General features: G+C 34.8%; 1 protein-coding gene across 1 annotated transcript; it reads left to right on the top strand.

Moving 5' to 3' along the window:
* Positions 1-862: 862 nt before the first annotated feature.
* On the top strand, positions 863-21346 carry LOC136036974 (sodium/calcium exchanger 2-like). Its single transcript, XM_065719370.1, has 6 exons — positions 863-1062; positions 6247-6437; positions 8740-8881; positions 10940-11115; positions 14041-14191; positions 19001-21346. Exons 2-6 carry the CDS (start codon positions 6255-6257, stop codon positions 19189-19191), a joined length of 843 nt encoding a protein of 280 aa, XP_065575442.1. The 5' UTR covers positions 863-1062; positions 6247-6254; the 3' UTR covers positions 19192-21346.
* The last annotated feature ends 926 nt before the right edge of the window (positions 21347-22272 follow it).

Here is a 22272-nt window from a genome sequence, read left to right as displayed (position 1 = left end):
CAGGTTTACCGACTCTTGAACATGCAACATAAAATTGTCCATGGGAAAAACAATCCGTATTCAGATCTATACCTCATTATTCAAATGATTGCCCTTGAGCTTTGTTGATGGTGATTGCTAATTCCCTGTGTCCCCGTCGTCATTTATATATCCCCCTGTGCCCCCGGCATCCCCGTTGTATTTGTGTCCCTGTGTCCCGGTCGTCATTTATATACCCAGTATCCCGGTCGTCATTTGTGTCCCAGTTTTCCAGTCTGTAATTTCTCTTTGAGCGTCCCGGTCGTTATTTATATTCCATGTGTCCCGGTCGTCATTTGTGTCCCGGTGTCCCGGTCTGTAATTTATCTTTGAGTGTCTTTCTTTTTCTCCTTTATTTTTCAGTTTTTTTCCTTTTTTTAGTTTTTTTTATTAGTTTTTTTTTCTTTTTAGTTTTTTTTAGTTTTTTTTTTCTTTTTTAGTTTTTAGTTTTTTACTTTTTTTTTTTTTTTAGCTTTTTTAGTTTTTTTAGTATTTCTTTTTAGTTTTTTTGTAGTTTTTACCTTTTTTAGTTTTTCTTCTTCTTTAGTATTAATGCTAAAGCCAAGGTTCGAACCTGGAACCTCTCGGACCTAGAACCTGGAACCTAACGACATATAACGAACATATAACGAACATAATTAGAGATTGGTCATAATAGGAATGTTTTCTATTTTTCTTATTTAAAAGAGTTCAAATTTGTTACGTACGTGGTCTCCCAGTATCAAGTACTTTCATGTATTCAAGTATTCACGAAATCCACAGTATTCACTATGGACGACATCCAGCTTTTTTTTTTTTTTTTTTTTTTTTTTTTTTTTTTTTTTTTTTTTTTTTTTTTTTTTTTAAGAGAATCAGTGTCTAATAGTTTTTTTTCGTAGGTAGAAGTTTGGGAAGGGCTAGTAACCGTTTTGCTGTTCCCATTACTGGTGATTTCAGCATATCTCACAGAGAAGAGAGGCTGTCCTTGCTTAAACCAAACCAAAACGAAAACCTTAAACCAAAACGGAAATCAAATCATAGATGAACCAAGTCTTCAGCAATCAGGTGAGGTTATGTTGATTCTGATATTTTACTCCATGTTTGTAGCATGGCTGTGGCTAACAGAAGGAATAACAGGTAATTGCTCTCGCTTATGACTGTGCTGTTACCGGTGTATCTGTTTCTGAATTTTACAGTAGTCTGTTGCTTATAGAGGAACATGCTAATGGAATTTCAAATAATTCTATTTAAATGGTTTACTTTCTGAATTCTTAGTGCTAAATAATTCAATTAATTTCAAGCACAAATTATACTTTAAATAGGAAACAGTTTTTTTTTTTATGTCAAGATTTCTGGCGACTTGATGATAGACCTGCAGTTTTAGTGGTACTCGTGTATTTGCCCAAACACACTCAAGAAGTTTGCTTTGTTTGACCTGATCAAAACCGGTTTTTCACACCCATTTAGTTATAAATAGCTTATTCTTTCGTCAAATTAACTACGCTGCAGGAATATTTTAATTAAATATTTATTATATAGAGGTGGTTGGCTTAGGTTAGGTATTTAATATAATGTGTTCTAGGCAGCCTGCTTTCTATAATTCTTTGTTGTAGTTTCCATAGCTTTGTTACTAAATTACTATATTTTCATCTTATTTTGGTATATTTCATTATTGATAACCTAACTTGACTTCTTGAGTGTGTTAAGGATAATACACAAGTACTGTTTTAGCCATTAAAGATGCACCAGCAGTACGGAAAGTGACCAAAGCAGAATTTTTTTTATTTATTTTTTGTAATAAAAAAGGTTCAAATATTTTGACTCCACGTCCGGAAATATTTTTCAACGAAAAAAAATTAAACTAAATTTAAAAAAACAGCATATGAATAGAATACAAGGTAAAAGGTCCCGTGGTGGCGCAGTGGATTTGACCTTAGCTTGGTAAAACGGGACCGTGAGATCGAATCACGCTGCAGGAATGCACTGCAGGGCCGACGCAGGGACCTTAGTAGACAAGAAGCGTCGTTAATTCTTAAATAATAATAATACAAGGTAAAAGAAGAACCATTTCGTCACTTCATATAGTACGAAAAACAAGCAAAATCATTTTTAATTTGTTCCTTTTTTAACTGTTTTCTTTTTAATTTTGAAAAAATTCATTTTAACTTGCAAAAAAGTTCTTTTTACACAAAAAAGAAAACTGTCTTTGCCCCATAGTCATCCTGATTTTGCTTGTTTTTCTTTGAAGTGACGAACAGTTGATGGATAGATGACTTTTGGTTTTCACCTGAATTTTTTGGTTCTCAATTTGCCTTTTATTTTATGTATATGTTTTTTTTTTTTCAATTTTCCTTCTTATTTTTTTTTTTTTTTTATTTATCTTAAAAATTTGGTGATTTTCCTAGGGGTTCTTTTTCTTGTAGTAAGGGTAAATCTTAGTTCAGACACATTGTTTTACAGCAGATAGCTATTCATTATCAACAAGTAAATTGAAGAAACGGGATTCTTCTGCTTGTTAAGAAAATAATGTAAATGCTACAATGTAGCCACATTGTGCTGTAATACCAGATGGGAGTCTACCACCTCTTATATCATTAATTTTACAAGGTTTTAGACAATTTCTGTAATTTGTGTGTTTGGTGGTGTTTTGTTGAATTTAATATCTTCCTCCAAGAGTAGGGGTAACTGATAAGAGTGGAAACTCGCGCTAGTGAAAAAAAGTCAGTTTTTTCTCAAAAAAAAATCTCAAAAAAGTCATATCTTTCAGTTTTTTTATGCAAATTTTCTAATTATTTAGAGACTCTTTTGATGTTTTCACCTGCCACAGCGTTGTGTTTGGCGTAAGTACTTTTCAATTCCCACCTTTCCATGTTAAATTACGAAAGATCCTACTCATATCACTAACCCATACTGTTTGATTGAACAGAGGAAGGTTGAAGACCTTCCTCTTGAAAATTGAGTTCATCAATATAAAATTTGTGTGCATGTCCTTGGGCAATATCTTTTCACAGAACTAGGTTATCTTTCATTTTTTTCCCCAAGAATAAATAAAATCAGATAAATTCGTAATTAATTTTATTAGAAATTTCATATACGAAATATTAAAAGTTTGAACCATGTCATTTCGTAATAAATAGAGTGTGGTGCCACAGACTTGATTTTGAATACTTAAATACGTTTGAAAGCCGGTGAAAAATAGCTATATTGCATCGATAAGAAGCTGGCATTCTCAATTGGAAATCTCCCGAGAAAAAAGGAATAAAACAAGAGCTAAGAGCTCATATGGCACTTGTGACGAGGTCGGAAGTACCAAGAGCTCATATGGCATGAGCTCTAGCAAAATTATAAGAAACAATAGATTAATTAAAAAAAAATAATCAGAAGCTTAATGCCGGTCGGGATTTAAAATAAGAGCTCTGAGACACAAGGTCCTTTTAAACATCAAAATTCATTAAGATCTGATCACTCACTCGCTAGTTAAAAATACCTAATTTTTTTAATTTATCCTGTCCCTTCAGCCCCCCCAGATGTTCGAATCCGGGAAAACAACTTTATCAAGTCAATTTGTGCAGGTCCCTGACACACCTACCAATTTTCATCGTCCTAGCACGTCCAGAAGCACCGAACTTGCCAAAGCACTGGACCCTCCTAACTCCCCCAAAGAGAATGGATCCAGTCCAGTTTCGTCAATCAAGTATCTACGACATTTGCTTATTCTACCCACCAGTTATTCCACCTCCAAGTTTCATCCCGATCTCTCCACTCTAAGCAATTTCTAAGATTTCTGGTTTCCCCCTCCAACTTTCCCCCAATGTCACCAGAACTCGCCGGGGTTTAAAATAAGAGCTCTGATGCATGAGTTCCTTCTAAATGTCAAATTCAAAATTACCTCACGATCGGTCACCCGCTCTTAAGTTAAAAATACCTAATTTTTTATAATTTTTCCGATTAACACCCCCTACAACTCCCCCGAAGAGAGTGGATCCGTTTCGGTTATGTCAATCACGTATCTAGGACTTGTACTTATTCTTCCCACCAAGTTTCATCCTGATCTCTCCACTCTAAGCGTTTTCCAAGATATGCGGTCCCCCCCCCCCAAAAAAAAATCCCCCCAATGACACTGAATCCGATCAGAATCTAAAACATGAGATCTGAGTTACGAGGTTTTTCTAAATATGAAATTCAAGATCTGATCACTCCTTCGTAAGTTAAAAATACCTCATTTTTTCTAATTTTTCAGAATTAGCCCTCCCACCAACTCCCCAAAAAAGAGTGAATCCGTTTTGGTTATGTCAATTACGTATCTAGGACTTGTGCTTATTTTTCCCACTAAGTTTCATCCCGATCCCTCTATTCTAAGCATTTCCCAAAATTTTAGGTTTCCCTCTCCAACTCCCCTCAATGTCACCTGATCCAGACGGTATTTAAGATAAGAGCTCTGAGACATGATATTCTTCTAAACATTAAATTTAATTAAGATCCGATCACCCGTTCGTAAAAATAGCTTCATTTTTTCTAATTTTTCTTAATTAGCCGTCCCCCCACTCCCCCCAGATGGTCGAATCTGGGAAACAACTACATCTAATTTAACTGGTCTGGTCCCTGATACGCCTGCCAAGTTTCATCGTCCTAGCTTATCTGGAAGTGCCTAAACTAGCGAAACTGGGACCGACAGACCAACAGAATTTGCGATCACTATATGTCACTTGGCAAATACCAAGTGCTATACAAGGTAATTTTAGTCTCTGGGGATGGAATATTTGGTTGAAGGTTGGCTTCAGTACGGCTTATTTTTGAAAAGGGTTATTTCCTGGCTTTGGGCAAACCATGGATGGAAGTAGTTATAAGCCCTCCTAAATTGAAGGAAAACTCGACTTTCTTAAAACTTGAAACCCTCTCCCCCTCACCCTATTTGAGATAGGGTTTGTGATATCAGAGCTTAATATGAGCCCTGATCCTAATAATCTTTGGTCTAGCTTTCATTTGGATCCGTTGCTCCATTCGCAAGTTATAATAAATTAAACAAAAAGCTTGACTTTTTTCAGCACTTAAAACCCACTCCCCCTCGTTCTATTTGAGCTAGGGTTTTCATATAAAAACTTGATGCCTGTCATGGTCTTAGGCATCATTGGTTCAATCTTCATTGACATCTGTCATTCCACTCGCAAGTTGAACTTAATTAAATGCCCCACCCCCCTAATTAAGCTAGGGTCTTCATCTCCAAACAATATGCGTCTTATGGTTTTGGCATCTTTGGCTTGGCTTTCATTGAGATCCATTACTTCATTCGCAAGTTAAGCTGAGCCAAACAAAAAACTCGACTTTGTTAGCACTTAAAGCCCCTTTCCCTCACCCCAATTAAGCTTGGGTCTCCATCCCAGAACTCAATGCATATCATACCCTTAGGCATCTTTATTCAATTTTCATCGAAATTCATCTCTCCATTTGCAAGTTACACTGAATTAAATGAAAAACTCATGTTTTTTTTAACACTTAAAGCCCCCTCGCCCTAATTAAGCTCAATTTCTATCCAAATAGTTGAATTTTAACTCAAATCTCACAGGCGGTTCTCTTGCTATACTCGATTGCATAGACGGGCGGATAGACAGGCAGATTTCAAAAACCTATCTTGATGGATATTTTCCACTACCCAAATAGTGATTCGTCTGAATACCTGAATTAGCTGGAATTTGAAAAAGAAGTACATTAACAGTATCTTAAGCAATAAGTATTTCGTAATCTTACTTAAGTATCAAGTAATAAGTACGCCCTAGATTTTTTACTTAAGTACAAGTAATGGAAAATTTTACTTCTATTATAAACATTTATTAACATTTGCAAGTTATACTAAATTAAACAGAAAACTTAATTTTCTTAATTTTCTAAACCTGTTTTTATTGAAGTAGTACTTGAAGTAAAATTACTTCAAGTAAGTGACAGCACTGTTACCCAATATGTTTGTATATGGACTGTTATATTTGAATGGATTCTAGTCTGGGCCTTGTTAAATTGGCGTCTGAGAAATGTTTATTACCTAATGCTTACAATAATTTTATTGTTTTTTGATAAAAGTCCTATTTTTAGGGGATATCCTTTTGAGCAAAAGAAACACTCCGTCATTCAGGCTCTTTGACGCTGAAATCTAAAAAAAAAACTAAAATCTTGACTGAATGAATTTGGCATCTTTGAGTCTCAATTTATTCTCTATTTTAAAATTTTTTATAACTTTTTGTTTATTTAATTTTTCAGAACCTGGCATGATCACTTTCGGTGAGCGTTTCATTTTCGTTCAAGAAAACAGCAACTTAATTATAAATGTACACCGAATAAATGGTCATGACGGCGACGTTTCGGTGAGATGCAGGTCGCTGCAGCAGACCGCCGAGTCTGGGACGGATTTTTTGGGTGGTGAACAAATCCTCAGTTTTCATGACCAAGTAGTAAGTTCTTTAATTTTTCTCTATTCTTTTTCTGTTTTTATGTTGTTTTATATTTTATCTTAGGTTTTTTTTTCTTTCTCTGCCTTAAAACTAAGTAAAAATAATGATTGTCACTTTAGTGCATACTAAGAGGCTAAAAAGGGGTCATGCTCTTCGGCTAATATTCTTGTAATAGACTCTTTAGAAAGGGATGTTTCGACTACAAGTTGGACCTCTTTTATTTTTACTTTTTGTTTACTTGTTGTTTACTTGTTTTAGATTTTTACTTGTTACTTGTTTGATGAAAAACCATTTTTCTTCAATTGAACTATATAGTAACAACATTATAAAGTAACTAGTACTAATACCACTACTACTACTACTACTACTACTACTTCCTTTTTTCTTAAACTTAAGCCATTTTTCTTAAATTGAACATTAAACCACCGACGTTTTTTTGAAAATTAATTTAAATACCAGGAACAGAAAAAAAAATTACAAAACAAGACATCATTTACAAGGGCAGGGGAGGGGGCGTGTCTCTCGCTGATTTTTTAGACGATTGGTAGGAAGGCCTTCGAACACGACAACAAGCAAAAGAAAATCTGGTTAAAACTGGAAAAGAGAATCCCGCCCAAGTTATACCTCTCTCTAAAAGGAAAGCTCCTACCCTTCTGCACTAAAGTTCAAATCTTAGGTTTCAGTCTTATTCCCTAAATTTTGCATTGTCTATTGGTATTTTATAATTATTTGTGTATTGTTAGTTTGTGCATTATCTGTGTATTGTTAGTATAATTTAATATTTAACACTGTAATGTTTTGTCCCTAAAGACTTGGAATTAAAACGTGCATTCTGATAATTCAATTTGATGATTTTGTTTGATAGAGAAATTTTTAATTTGATTATACAAGTTAGAATCCCACATACAAAACGTCAGTAAAAGCCAGATTTTGTATTTTTTTGGAAATTAAACTTTCAATATCCAATGGTCAATTCTAGAATGAGCTATCAATAAGAAGTATCTTAAGATTAACTTGAGACTGGTTTTGGTATTTAGATATTTTCTCCCTGTCTTATAAAACATCCATTTCACAGCTAAGCTGAGGAGGTTATGAGACGACGAATTCTGACGAATACTTTCCAAAGAGATACATATTCTAATTCAACGGCTTTTGTGATTCGATTGTCATTGTTAATTAGTTGGAACACAATTTGTAATTTACCGCAAAGAGTGAGGTATTGGCGAGGGGGCGAACCCCCTCATATTCGTAATAATTTCTATTCGTTTTAGTTTTAATGTTGCTCCTTACATTCAGTTAAAAAGATGATTTTTTCTTTATTTAATTACGGTAACAAAACATAGCTGTTAATGCATATGAGTAACCTTGTAAAAAAGGCAGATTATGTAAAACATTACAGGATATTGTGAAAAAGAAAAAAAAAGCTGCTAAAATTACATCTGGAGAAGTAGAAATATTTGTCAAAACAACAGATCAAAGGTGTAACAGGCAAATTATGTGGAAATTACTGGAAAGTAATTCCAGTAATACTGGAATTGCTAGAAAGTAGCATTGGAAAGGAATTTTGTCAAAACGTGATAAAAGTTGTAATACATCTTCTAATCCTTATGAAAGAGGACCTAAAGTGTTGTAATCTACAGTACCACTTTAAATTGAGTTTAATTCCTCGTCTTAATTTCTGCTTCTATTTTTCACAAAAAAACCCTCCCCCCATAGAATTGCCTAAATGTTAATGAAATCATAAAAAAAAATTGCACAAACTAATCCATGAGGATTTTAAGTTGCATCATTTTTCTCACTCCCTTCAGGAGTAGCGTTTCAGTTTTTATGAGTATAAGATTTTTATTAATAATACATAATATAAGTTAAAGATACAATTTTTAGTCAAGTTAATTCGCTCTCTTGACTAATGTTTTTCTCAGTATTTATGTATGTATGTATTTTAATCTTTTTTTATTAATTAAATGACAGTTTTGTCGAAGATATTAAATAGAAATTATCTTGAAGGAAAATTAGTTGCAATGATTTAAAGAGAAAATATTTGCAAAATTTTGTAAAATGACATTTTTTGTATAATTCATTTTAATAAGATAAATAAATTTCATTCAGTTTTCTTAGTTTTCAATTTTGTATGTGATGTTTAGTATCAGCTTACTATTCGTGTAAAAACTGAACGCCTTATGGCTACTTGTTTTTATCATAGATAGGATGAGGAGAGAGGGAGAAGGGAGATACGATCTTCTTTAGGTTATGAGAAACTTTTGCGTTAACAAAAAAAGGCTTGATGTATTTTTTTCAATAGGGCAAAATTAGTGTTCCAATTCAAATTATGATGACAGAGCGGAATTTCAACCGTGTCTTCGAAATCGAGCTCTCTGAGCCAGGAGGAGGGGCTACAATCGGTCCAATTCCTAGAATGGCTGTCTCGATCAAACATGATGATGGTAACTATCATATTTTACTTAGAATTAAATCTAGAAATATTTTTCTGTGATGGATAGGCTAGAAATTCATTCGATATCGTATGCTAATATAGCCATGTTAAAGCTCTGTGATGAAACTAGGGACAAGTCTATTGGTATATCAAGCATTTCTTGTGTGCCGATTGGATCGTTTGGTCTCACAAAAAGTTTACAATTAAAACGATATAAAGCTATAGGAAACAGGTACAATTTGTCAGTTAGACAATGGAATAAATAGGCAAATATTTCAGTTGTTAATCTATTTCAGATTACTAGATACAACTACCAGAAAGGCATCCTAATTCGCCCTACCTTGTTAACTCAAATAAATGCTGGGGTTTTTTAAGACGTGCGTCTTTCTCTTTTTTCATTTTGTTTCGCACATACCCTATGATTTTGTTTTCTGCTCTCCTTTCTATGTTTTGTTAACGTTAGGTTTGTTTGTCTTGCTTACTTTTCCCCTTTTCTCCCGTTTATAAAGGTTCCGGACGTGAAGCGTAAAAATTTGGACTTTCATCATTATTAGTGAAAAAGTTTTTTTTTTTCTTTTTTTCTATTCATTGTCTTATTGTAAAGTTATATTGGCTTTTCTATATTTTAATTTTGTTTGATTGTAAATATAGAAAGGCACGGTTGATTAAAAATAATTGATAAAAAGCTGATGATGATAATTCTTGGGTAATTGTCTGAGGAAATTTATATCTGGACGGTTTATAATGCGTATTAATTTGCTTTTGACTAGTTTTTCCCAACTGAAATTGGGCCATGCCCGACCTCACTATCTCTAAAATCTTGATCCCCCCCCCTCGTGATATTTATATCTTGCTATTCAAATTTTACGTGTATTCAGCGGAATAAAGCTTAAACGGTCTCAAACTTGGTATCTTTTTGGGAATCGTCTTCTAGTCATATTTTATCCTTATGAAAAATATCGTCTGAATACAACACTGTTTACACAATGTATAACTTCATGACAATACTATCATATATCTTGTTTACTCTTGAAACACTTTGGAGTGTGACGTAATTCACGTGAAAAACATTTTTTTTTAAATTGAGTCTTTAAGGTTTAGTTAGTCGAAAGGTGCACGCCCTGCCTATGACCAACCAAAGTATTCTCATGTTCCACCGGTGGGGCCTGCTCCCCACGTTGAGAATTACGGCTTTAGACTGTTGCTGCAAAATAATTTAGTAATAATTTAATTTAAATAATAAAATAATTTAGTAAAATAATCAAGACGACTACTCAGAAAGGTGATATGATGCTTATTTTATAGCTCTTCAAGAGTTGTTTGAAAATTCTGGTGGGATTTACCTCTGCCCTTGTATTTTCAGTGAAATGTGTTGTAGTGTTTTTGAGTGCTGACCAAGCTGTTTGACAATTCTGGTGGGATTTTCCCCTACCCACGTATTTTCAGTGAAATGTTTGGTATTGTTTTTGAGTGCTGATCAAGTATTTTTTTGAAATTCTGCCTTTGTTTTGATGAATTACTTTAACAAGTTGCTGGATCTTCGATCCTTTTAACACACTAACCTCTCTATCCTTGAATGATTGATGCTTGAAACAGATACTTGAAGACGGATACTTGACAGATTATTGAAGATCTGTTGAAACAGATACTTGAAGACATATACTTGAAGATCTGTTGAAACTGATAATTGAAGAATAGAAACTTGGAACAGTCGTCACCAATTGACAAAACTTGAACCAATTGTTCCATGAGAATCAAATTTTATGGGATAAAGAAGACGGTTTTCCTGTGGATAGATGTAGAATGTCTGCACATACCTTATAACTTCAGGTCTTTGCAGCCAAAGTTTTGAGCTAAGTGCTTTCATGAAATTGACAAATTCTACAAACTCGCCTGGTGAGAAAAAATGGAAGAAAAATATTTGAAAAAAAAACGCGCTTAAGGTCCAAATCATATGGTCTGTGCTGTAGTCAACGTCTCATTAGTGTTTTTGCGTAAAAAAGCCCATTCAACAATGTGAAATTGCAATATTACCCTTGCTATTTATTCGGTTTATCTTCTCTTCTAGCATTCACAGAACTTATGAAGAATCGAATCCCGACTTCGACGTATCTGAGGGAGTTTCGAATGCATAATCAATCATTGTTCAGTCGGATACGTGATGCCGTCATTGTAAATGACGGAGATGCAAAAAATGCAACTGCATTTGATTGGTGTATCCACGTCTTTGCAGTTGTCTGGAAAGTATGAGAAATAATTTTGTCTTATTTTTAACTTGGAGTGAAATTGGCATTACTGATTCTTCTTACTTTAAAAAAAATGATTGAAATGATCAAGATGTCATATTATCAAGATTTTTGGTTATTAATTAACGTTTGTATAAAATGCTCTCTTATCTAAAATTGTCTCTGGGTCTAAAATCGTGTGCTAACATCATCTACCTTTAGAGTACATACCTAAAAAGGGCTGAAAAAATCTTAAAATTACGATTTTTTAATGAAAGTTGTTTATAAAATACTATGCTTGACAAATTCTTGCTTTAGAAAATTTATGAGAATCATGTGTGTATGTGGTTAAGCCATACAAAAGGTATTAGCTTTAATGTTGCTCATCAAAAACCATTAATATATGAGAACTTAACATTCAGGAAACAAAAGTTAAGTTTCCTAAAAAGGGGTGCAATCTTAATGAAAATTACATAATAAAGTAACATGTATAAGAGCCCTGAAGCAACTATGTACAAAATAGGAAATTTTCCTTGAAAAATTCATTTTGCTGAGTTAGAGAAAACCCCTCTGTTGTTGCTAAAATAAGAGTTTATTTTGGAAATTATACTGTATTTCGTAAAGCAAATACATTGAATGAACTACTTATATCAAAACATTGTCTTCAAAAATTGAACTCTGCCTTAGAGAGTGGGGTTTGACAGCCTTCATCTCGAGAGTGACCCTGGATATGATATTAAAAGTGAACAGCAATCTAAATAAAAGAAAAATAAGTTCTTTTTACTCTAAAGAGGGGTATTAAAATCTGAAGCAACTAGAAATTATATGCGGAAAGGGGGGGGGCTCCCTTCCTCAACCTCTAACTCTTACTGGAAATGTTGTATGTATGCCCTTAGTGGTTTGAGAATTTAGGTTTAGGATAGATAGGAATCAGAAAATAAGCATCTTTCACGATGCCTTGAGACTGAAAGAACTTCTTGATATGCAGTTGCTTTAAAAAACAGAACTGTTTGTTCAAACGTTTAAAAGGCAATTGATAAGTAAGACACTTGTAATTGCCGCTTAACTGCATTTGTTGCACTCATAAAGGCCTTTACTAAAGCACCATAAATATTTCGTTTTGTTCTACGTTTTGATGTGGCTCTTTACTTTCACTTGAAATAACTTGTGTTTCTATGTAACAGCTGTCATGGAATTAGTTTCAGGTTCAAATAATTCCAACATTGCAGTAAGATCTGATAACTCCTTTTTCTATCTGAATCTCAAATCTACTTATATTCTAAATCTAATTCTACTTCTAAATCTACTTCTATCAAAAATCTCAGATCTACTTTATTTTTCAATAGACGACTGGCAGATTCTATAAATTGAAGCGAAAACATTTTAGTGAAAACTGGACTGTCCCTTGAATGACAAGCTCATCATCATTAAATGAAATGTCTTATCTTTACTTCTGGAATTTTTAAACTGAACCAAGCCTTCCTAAGGGGGCTGAATCTGCCCCATGGGGATAGAGTTCCTCTAGTCTAGCCTCCACCTTACAACGAGCTTTCATCTTACTACACAGTTTTTGTTGTTTTTTTTTGTTTTTTTTTTATTCGGTTAGATAGTAGTATCATCGATCCTTTGGTACCTATTCTTACTTTGGTGAGTGTAATTCATTGGCTATGGTGTATGTGGTTTTCTTTGTTGATGGTTTTACAAGTTCAATCACCTTATGGATTCTTTTTGTGCTAAATCTAAGCACCTGAATCCTACATTGTCCTTTGTAGGACTTGATGGTGTGAAGTTAATTATTAGTCCTTAATCGATGCATATGTAATCTGCCCCTGAACCGATACTGGTATTAACTGCCATTATATTAAATAAAACTTTTTTGAATGTCTAGTTTTATATTTTTGTTTATTCCCGAGAATTGAAATCCCCAAAAATTAGTGACGGTTATGACAGCAAAGAAATAACAATAGGCCTGAATAAAAGGAAATGAAAAACCTTGGCGAGATTAGAAACACAAAAATAAAGATTGTAAATGTCTAGTTTTACATATTGGAGTGTTTTTTTCTGTTCAAACTAGCTAGAATTGTCTCGTTTTTTAAGTAGAATTACAAATCTAATCAATTTATTCTAGAATAAAGCACTTTCATGACCGTTGGCAATTTGCTGTTTGCGTCATAAATACATATCATGAGTCAACATAACATATAGGTTAAAAATGAGAAAAAAACCCCATCAATTTACTAAAGGGTAACATTGTTCTCCGGCACGAAAATGATGGAGAAAATTATGGCTTGCCGCCTATGTTTTGCGTTTATTTCTGTCAGTCCTGGTACTGATCCTGCGACAACAATTGGAGGTCGCTTGAAGATAAAATGTGAGGGAAGGATATCCGGGTGCCTTTGGATATCTGGGTATTTTTCACAAATCCAAACTCAGTTTCAGTCTCCGTTGCATCAGTAAAACTAAAATGCATTTAATTGATAATTCAGAATACTGAATTTTCAGGCCAGGGTAAATGAAAAAGAGCACGTTTCCAAGTTATTTCAGTTCCATTTGATTGTTCCAAAGGTAAGTCAAAATACAATACCGGGACAGCATGTTCTTAAAGCGGTCTAATATTAACTGTCAATAAAACAAAGCATAAAAAATGGGTAAAGTATGTAAAAATATTAATTAAAAGATGCACTGCAATAAAACATTAAGTGGCAACACTAGTCTTCTAACGATCAGATTTAGTCATATCAGTTCTAAGTTTTATAATTCTTGTTTCGGTGGCTGGGAAGAGATACCTGACATGGTAATTGTTATGATGATAAGCAAATATTCATTTCTAGATTTTGTCTGCATTGGTACTCCCTATTGGTCTTCTTGGTGGTTGGCTCAATTTTCCGTTTGGCGCCTATTTTCTTAAAAAATTACTTTCTAATGTGCAAATATTCATTTCTAGATTTTATTTGCATTGGTACCGCCTGCCGGTCTTCTTGGAGGTTGGCCCCATTTCACAATTGCATTGGTTATGATTGGAGCATTAACTGCCATCATTGGAGATATGGCTGTTATCTTTGGCTGTCTAGTTGGGCTGAAGGATGGTATCACAGGTAATTCCCATTTATATTGAAATTTTTATCACACAAATTTTATTAGTGGTGGCATAGGTATTGTTTTTAACTACTATTATTGGAGATATGGCTGCTATATTTGGCTACATAGTTGGGATGAAGTATGGTTTCAATGGTAATTTTAATCTATATGCCAATTTATATTATGGTTAAATTTATTAATGATATCACAGGTAATTTTGTAACAGCTATTATTGTAGACTTAGCTGTCTAGGTGGGCTGAAGGATGGTGCCACAGGCAATTCTCATCTATGAACTGACACCTAGTTGTACGGGGCGGTCTGATGTCCTATATGTATTAACCGCTATTGTATCTCTTATACAGGCCAAAGATACGAGTTGTGAAATAATTATTTTTATTTATTAGTAGCTTGTTTCGAAATTTGTATTAAAGATCTGTTTTTATGGCACTTGGTATTAACCAAGTGACATATAGCAATCACAAATTCTGTCGGTCTGTCGGTCCTGGTTTTGCTACTTTAGGCACTTCCAGGTAAGCTAGGACGATGAAATTTGTCAGGCGTATTAGGGACCGGACCAGATTAAATTAGAAATAGTCATTTTCCCGATTTGACCATCTGGTGGGGGAGTGGGGGGCCCGTTACTTCGGAAAAAATAGAAAAATTGAAGTATTTTTAACTTACGAATGGTTGATCAGATCTTAATGAAATTTTATGTTTGGAAGGATATCGTATCTCAGAGCTGTTTAACTTATGAATGTAAGTTAAAACTATATGTTGTTTAACTTATTTTTAACTTACGAACGGTTAATCAGATCTTAATGAAATTTTATGTTTGGAAGGATATCGTGTCTCAGAGCTGTTGTATTAAATCCCAAACGGATCTGGTGACGTCGGAGGGGGAGGGAGTTGGGAGGGGGAAACCTAACCAGAACGAATCCGCTCTCTTTGGGGAAGTTTGGGGGGGGGGTTAATTTTGAAAAATTAGAAAAAATTAGGTATTTATAACTTACGAACGGGTGATGCAATCTCAATGAAATTTGATAGTTAGAAGGATATTGTGTCTCAAAGCTCTTATTTTAAATCCCGACCGGATCTGGTGACATTGGGGGGAGTTTGGGGTGGGGAACCTAAAATCATGGAAAACGCTTAGATTGGAGGGATCGGGATGAAACTTGGTGGGAAAAAATAAGCAGAAGTCTTAGATACGTAATTTATATAATTGGAACGGATCCGCTCTATTTGGGCCGGGGGGGGGTTAATTCTGAAAAATTAGAAAAAATGAGGTATTTTTAACTTACGAAGGAGTCATCGGATCTTCATGAAACTTCATATTTAGAAGGAGCTCGTAACTCAGATCTCTTTTTTTAAATCTCAACCAGATCCAGCATCATTGGGGAGGGGGGTAGTTGGGGGGGAACCAGAAATCTTAGAAAATACTTAAAGCGGAGAGATCAGGATGAAACTGGATGGGATAAATAAAAACCATTCTAAGATACGTGACTTACATAACCGGACCGGATCTGCTCTCTTTTTTGCGGAGTTGGGGGGGGGGGGGGCAATCTTGAAAATTGAGGTATTTGTAACTTACGAAAGGGTGACCAGATCTTAACGAAATTAGATATTTAGAAGGGTCTTGTGCTTTAAAGCTCTAATTTTAAATTCTGACCGGATCCTGTGACATTGGGGTGACTTGGAGGGGGAAACTGGAATTCTTGGAAAACGTGAAAAATGCGGTATTTTTATCTTACAAATAGGTGATAGGGTCTTAATGAAATTTGGTATTTAGAAGGAGTTCATGTCTCAGAGCTCTTATTTCAAATCCTGACCAGATCTTTTGACATTGGGGGGAGTTAGAGGGGTAAATCCTGGTAAACACTTGGATTGGAGGAATTGGGATGAAGCTTGGTGGATAGAATGAGCAAATGTCCTTGATACGTCATTGAAGTAACCGTACTGGATTCGCTCTCTTTGGGAGGAGGGGTTCAGTGATTTGGCGAGTTTGGTGCTTCTGGACGTGCTAGGACGATGAAAATTGGTAGGCGTGTTAGGGAGCTGCACAAATTGACTTGATAAAGTTGTTTTCCCCCATTCGACCATCTGGTGGGCTAAAGGGAGAGGAAAAATTAGAAAAAATTAAGCATTCATAACTGACGAGTGGGTGATCGGATCTTAATGAATTTTGATATTTAGAAGGACATCATGACTCAGAACTCTTATTTTAAATCCTGACCGGCATTAAGCCTCTGATTTTTCTTTTAAATCAATCTATTGATTCTTAGAATTTTGTTACAGCTCATACCATATGAGCTCTTGGGTTTTAGCTCTTCTTGCCTCGTCACAAGTGCCATATGAGCTCTTAGCTCTTGTTCTTTTTTACAAAGGGTACAGTAATGTGGATCAATAATTGTTGCAAGGGGAGAGAAAATGTATGTTGGTGAAACTGAGTAGAAATTTGTCTTAGGAAAATACCCCACCTTAACTCCGGTGCAAGTCCTTAAATTCTTGTTGGACCTTGAAGTTAACATTATTTTTAGACAATTTTCTAATATTGTATTCGCTTTTTTCATCCAGCAATCACTTTGGTTGATAATAGGCTAATTGAAATAATCACAATGAAATTACAGCCTTATAATTTCAGTCAATTTTTGTGCTTTATTAGGATGCAAGGGAAAAACAAAATGTCCTTGATGTTTTCCCTGTTAAGATGTGAGTGGATTTTTGGCTTTAATATTGCTTAAGATGAACCTAAAGGTTTTCCCTTTCTTTCTTTTTTTTTGCAAAGAAATACTGGGAAAATTACCAAAGATTTCTTGTTTTGCATACGGGATGCCTAGTGGCGCCAATTGAGGAGGGAGGTATGGTATTTTGCCCTTCTCTATAGATTTATAAAAAAACGGCTTTTATTGGTGTTTTTATCCAAGGATGTTTTTATTTTATGCTAGTTGACCCCTGCCACGCGTTGCTGGGCCGTTGCGTGCCCCAGCAACACATGGAGTATCAGCTATCTCCCCCTAAAACCCCACTGTTTCTAGTTTGTTTTTTTTTTAGTTGTTCTGGTGTTTTCATTTTCTTTAGTTTTTTTTTTTGTTAAAAACAAACAGTATATGTTTATATAGATTGATAGATTTTCATTGAAAAATTTGAAATAAATCCCTCCTCCCTAGATATTAATAGATACATTTTTGTCTTCCTCCCAATTTCCATAAATTGACGCCACTGAGGATGCCTGTACTGGCTGGGTGTTTTTACGGTAGCCACGGATGGTTGTTTGAGTTTCTTTTTTTGTGTTATAATTTATTATTTGTTTTCCTTTTCTTTCTCCCACAATATTGGCCATAGAGCCTTGCATGGAGCTATTTAATGTGAAATGTTTTTGCTGATGTCATTGTGTTTATGTTTTTTTTTTTCTTGTTTGGTTTTCTTTTTCTTCTCTCTGAATTCTCCACCATAGAGTCTTGGGGGTGGGTTGGGGGATATTTGATGTTGGTTGTTTCTGCTGGTTATTAATATTGATTATTCATATCTTCAACAAAGTATTATTTATAATTAAAATACTGATGAAAACCCAACTAAAACGTATTTGATGGTTCAGTTAAGTTCCAAAATGAACATTTTCGAGAATTCTGGTATTTTGAGATTTCAGAAGGAACATGAAAAGAAAAGCAAGAAAAGGACAAATAGATGATTGGAAAGAATGCCATAAAAAAAGGATAAAATAAAACTACCATTTTTTTTAAATATTCAGCGTTTAGGAAGCTGCTCGTTCTAAGACATGACGTTTTAATACATTCTTATGTTCATCCCCTAGTATGACCATATATTAATAAATACAGACGTACATTCTGCTATATTTTGTTATTCAGTCACATCATCTTAAGTTTATATTTTAATACATGCATTCATTCTTTCAGACTTTAAAGCATTTTGAAGCTGTTTTCCAAATGTTTTTTCGCGCCTTGTCCTTCCAACCATTGTTGGAAAAAGAAATTGCAAATGTTTCCAAACCTTGCGAAATTCCTAATTCTAATCTAATTTACCAATTTTTCATTATAGTTGCAACACTGATAAAAGCTTATTTGCCAACTGAGAATTTTCAGTCTGATTAACCTAAATAAATTAAAATTAGAGATAATTGTGGTCTCAGATGATCAAAGTTGTCTTTTTATTTCCTATTTCGAATCAAACGAGCGCTATGGTAATTCACTGAACTCACAAAACTAGCATCAAAAGTCGAATCTATATTGTGTCAGAGAAGACTAAATCGAGTTAAATAAATCTCTGCCCATTTAGTCGCTGATATAAATTTTTTATCAATATATTTTACAGACGTTTCGCAAAAACTGGAAAGTAATTAAATTTGTCAGGAAATCAGTAATTCTATTTTTTGCAGTTTTATAATATTTTGCCGTCAGCCTAGACATCACTTGTTATCAAAACTTCAGCTGTATTAATCTTCCTCCTGATATTCCATCCCTGTCTGTTGTTGGGAATAACTTTCCTTGAAAAGCATAGAAGTACTTTTACTGCTCCTACTACTGCTAACAATTCACTGCAGCAGTAAGCCACCTGAGGTCTATGTACTTCTCATCCATCCCAATTTATTTAAAGCGTCCCTCTTTACACCCTCCCAAGAAGTTCCCATTTCCCTTACGGCATCTTCCCATCCCATTTGGGGAGGACCTAATTTACATTGGCCCTAGGTGGCTGGTACAGAAGGACAATCTTTGGGAATCTGTCGTCCTTCACCCGCAGAACGTGTCCTAGCTATTATAGTCCTAGAAACCGGGATAGAAGCACCCCAGTTGAAAATTATTTTTCTTTCTAGCAATAGTATTGGTTGCTTTGGGTACATCCCTACCCGATTTATTTGTCAGCAGGGTGGCAGCTGTCCAAAGCCGTACTGCTGACAACGCCATCGGAAACATCATGGGAAGTAACTCAGTCAATGTCTCCCTTGGACTCGGATTACCGTGGCTTATTGGCGCTATTTACCATGCCGTCAAGGTAAGAATCTAAGACTGGGAAATTACTATTTGTCTTAATTCTTTGTACTAGAAAATTTATGGAATTTGCCTTCTCAGGGCTAGGAAATTTTTTTAGGTTTGGCGGGCTCAGGCAGTGAAGAAAAGTAGGGAGAAATTCAACTTTAGCGATAACCATAGAAGTAATATATTATAATAAATTACAGACACTATCTGTTTCAGCTGATTCCTTATGCTTTTCCTTCTATTTCACCAGCAGAGGTTTCCTAGAGCGTTTGAAGTAGGCAAAACTGGTTATTTACGCCTGCTTCTCTATTACCGTCATTTATTTCGCCATTTTCTTTTCCACTATTTTTGCTCTATAATGTGTGCAGTCATTTTTCTGTTCTTTCTGTTTTTTTATCTTTTCATTTAATATCTTATGTACTTCATATTATTGTTTTTTTTTTCTTTTGTGGGGAGAGAAGGAGCTACTAGTGGTATACCGTAAAAGATAACGGCGTAACATCGGTCAATGTGCTATTGGCTAGGACGGATTTTCCAAATTGCTGAATAAGATGTTCGTTTTTCAAAATTATTCGTTTTTCAAAAGAGTATCGTATTGAAACATAAGCTCGAGCTCTAGTTTAGCAGTTTTAATTACCGCTGGGATTTAAACTATGGAGTGCCAATTTTCTTCCAAAAATAAAGATTTAAATGAAATATCAAAAACTGTTGAAAATGAGCGCTACTAGAGAAGGAGCTACTAGTGGTATACCGTAAAAGATAACGGCGTAACATCGGACAATGTGCTGTCTTGTGGATCGTTCATTCTATGAGAATAAAACAAAGAAAAAAGAAGACACATCAGTGCCAAAAATTAATTCTTCTTGTTGTTCAAGGTGGGGGGGGGCAAGGTGGTTGCACTGGTATGTGCAGCCTAGTAAAGAACAAATCACAGCCCATTGCAACCCAAAAAAAATAAAAAAAGATTCTTATTAAAAACTGGTAAGGGAAAACAAATTACCATTAGAAGGTGTTTTAGGAATGGTAGCTATTATTTCGATTAGTCTTAACAGTAAAATTTATTGAAAAGCCGGTCAAATTAACACAAAACTCAACGGAGGGCTTAAGAGAAAAAAAAAGGAGAAAAGAAACAAACTACAAGAACAAAACTGACAAAAAACGAAAAAGGGGCCCAAAAATGCAAAATAAAATAAAAAATATATAGATAAAATAGTTGAATCAAAAATGGGACCAGTCGGATAAATTACCTTTCTTTTGTGCTTTGCTATCCTTCTAGAGATGGCGACGTCAGGTATAGTGACTGAATTTGGCAGTGGCTTGCGTATTCCTGTACCATGGAGGCAGATGAAGCAAATGTTTCACAAAACGAAAATATATTGGTCTAATTTTGTTAGTCATTCAGGACTTTTTTCTATTCCTTACGAAAATCTTCCCTACTGAAATTGCCTTAACACGGGAAATTATTATCAATGGGGAAACATTATCCTTGGGCATGTGTAGGTCCTCTAACTGAAGCAGAAATGAGTCACAAGCTCCATGGATACTGTGATAGTTCCATGATACGCTGAGATGATTATTAGGCAGGCTAGTGTTTAAGCTCTTCTCAAAGAGGCCCTGTTGGTTTTAAATTGACTCGAATCGAATTATATCCACATGCCTACTGATCTTTTCATTTGGTATCTGCTGTATCTGAGTCCTTTGATCGAAAATATGCGACCTGAAAGCACTTTTTATTGCTGCTTCTATAAATTTCTATAAGTTAAAGTTCTATAATCAGCTCCATGAATACGCTGGTACTTCCTTGATTGTAAAAAAAAAAAAAAAAAAAAAAAAAAAAAAAAAAAAAAAAACACTAACAGGGTAATCTAAGCAATATCGGAACTTTGGAGCGGCGAGGGGTTCCAAAGGCTGTGACTGACTCATTGACTATTTTGTACATGTTTTTCTTCTTTTTTTCTTTTTCTTACCACTTCATTATCTATACATGTTGTACATATTGTATGCTTTAAAATATATGTCTAATTTACTCGTTTATTTGTACGCGCATTATTAGAAACGAATAGGGCACCGCGTGACATTACAGCTTCTGAAACTGGGAAGCTTTATATAATTTTTTTCGGATTTTTTTACTTGATTAGCTTTGAGTCAAAATTGTTGTTTCGCACTGCAAGATGACAGAAATGCCATAGCAGAAACGACAAGGCACAATGTACAATTATTGCTCATTATTGAAAATAATAATCGTTATAGCACGAGTGAAAGAGGGCGGAACCACCCCAACCCCCTCTTCCCATATCCCTTGGTTTGTTCAAAGGGCCTGAATAATTGAATATCGTGATCTTAAAAGTGCACTTTTGTTTCACCTTTATGCCACCTTCTGCCCAAGGGCACAAGGTGGCCTTGTGCACCTCTAATACTAATGAAGCAAATTATTCTTTGTTCTTTTTAAGAAAAAAGTCAAGTTTAAGCCAGTTACCAATTGTTGTCCCAGTTTGCCCGGAAGTAATATCCTCGCAGAAGTTTATGTGTTTGTGTGTGAGTGGAGATAGGGTCTTACTGGAAAACTCCTAGACGCAAATCTTTTCTTTTTTATACATTTAGGGAGTTTTTACCAAAAAAAGTCATTGTCATAGCTCCATGGATGCCATGGTAGTTCCGTGACATGCTCAGTTTATTATTGAGCAGGTTAGCCTTTGTAACCGTTATCAAAGAGGTCATGCGGGTTTGACTTGAGTCGAATTGACCCTGACTCCAGCCCCATATGACAGAATTGGTCTTATTTCTGTCTTATGTAGATAAATAATCTTATTTGTGGGTGGAATCCTTCTTCCCCTTAAATTGATCCGAATTATCGCCCTTAGCCCCAGAAGAAGCAAAGAACATTGTGAATCAAGAAGCGCTGGTTCTGTTTTATTTTTAGTTTATTTCACTTCTTTTTATCTCTTAGTAAAGACGCCTTGAGCGAATTGTTGATAAGCCACGTTAACGTAGTGTACTTGTACGAGTAAAAAAGCCACTAAAGCGTTAAACCTTCTTCCAAAAAGCCAAGCCTTTTTTGTTTATTTTTATGTATTAATTGTTGGATTTAATTAAAAAATGTGGTCCATTT

Source organism: Artemia franciscana, chromosome 16 (assembly GCF_032884065.1).
Source record: "Artemia franciscana chromosome 16, ASM3288406v1, whole genome shotgun sequence".
NCBI classification, from domain to species: Eukaryota; Metazoa; Arthropoda; class Branchiopoda; order Anostraca; family Artemiidae; genus Artemia; species Artemia franciscana.
This window is presented reverse-complemented; position numbering and strand designations above follow the sequence as displayed.

Bases quoted from the DNA above. Each gene is read 5' to 3' on its own strand.
- LOC136036974 (XM_065719370.1), top strand. From the start codon at position 6,255: ATGATCACTTTCGGTGAGCGTTTCATTTTCGTTCAAGAAAACAGCAAC. The intron at 8,882-10,939 runs GTAACTATCATA...CTTCTCTTCTAG, and splicing joins CTCGATCAAACATGATGATG to CATTCACAGAACTTATGAAG. The intron at 11,116-14,040 runs GTATGAGAAATA...ATTCATTTCTAG, and splicing joins TCTTTGCAGTTGTCTGGAAA to ATTTTATTTGCATTGGTACC.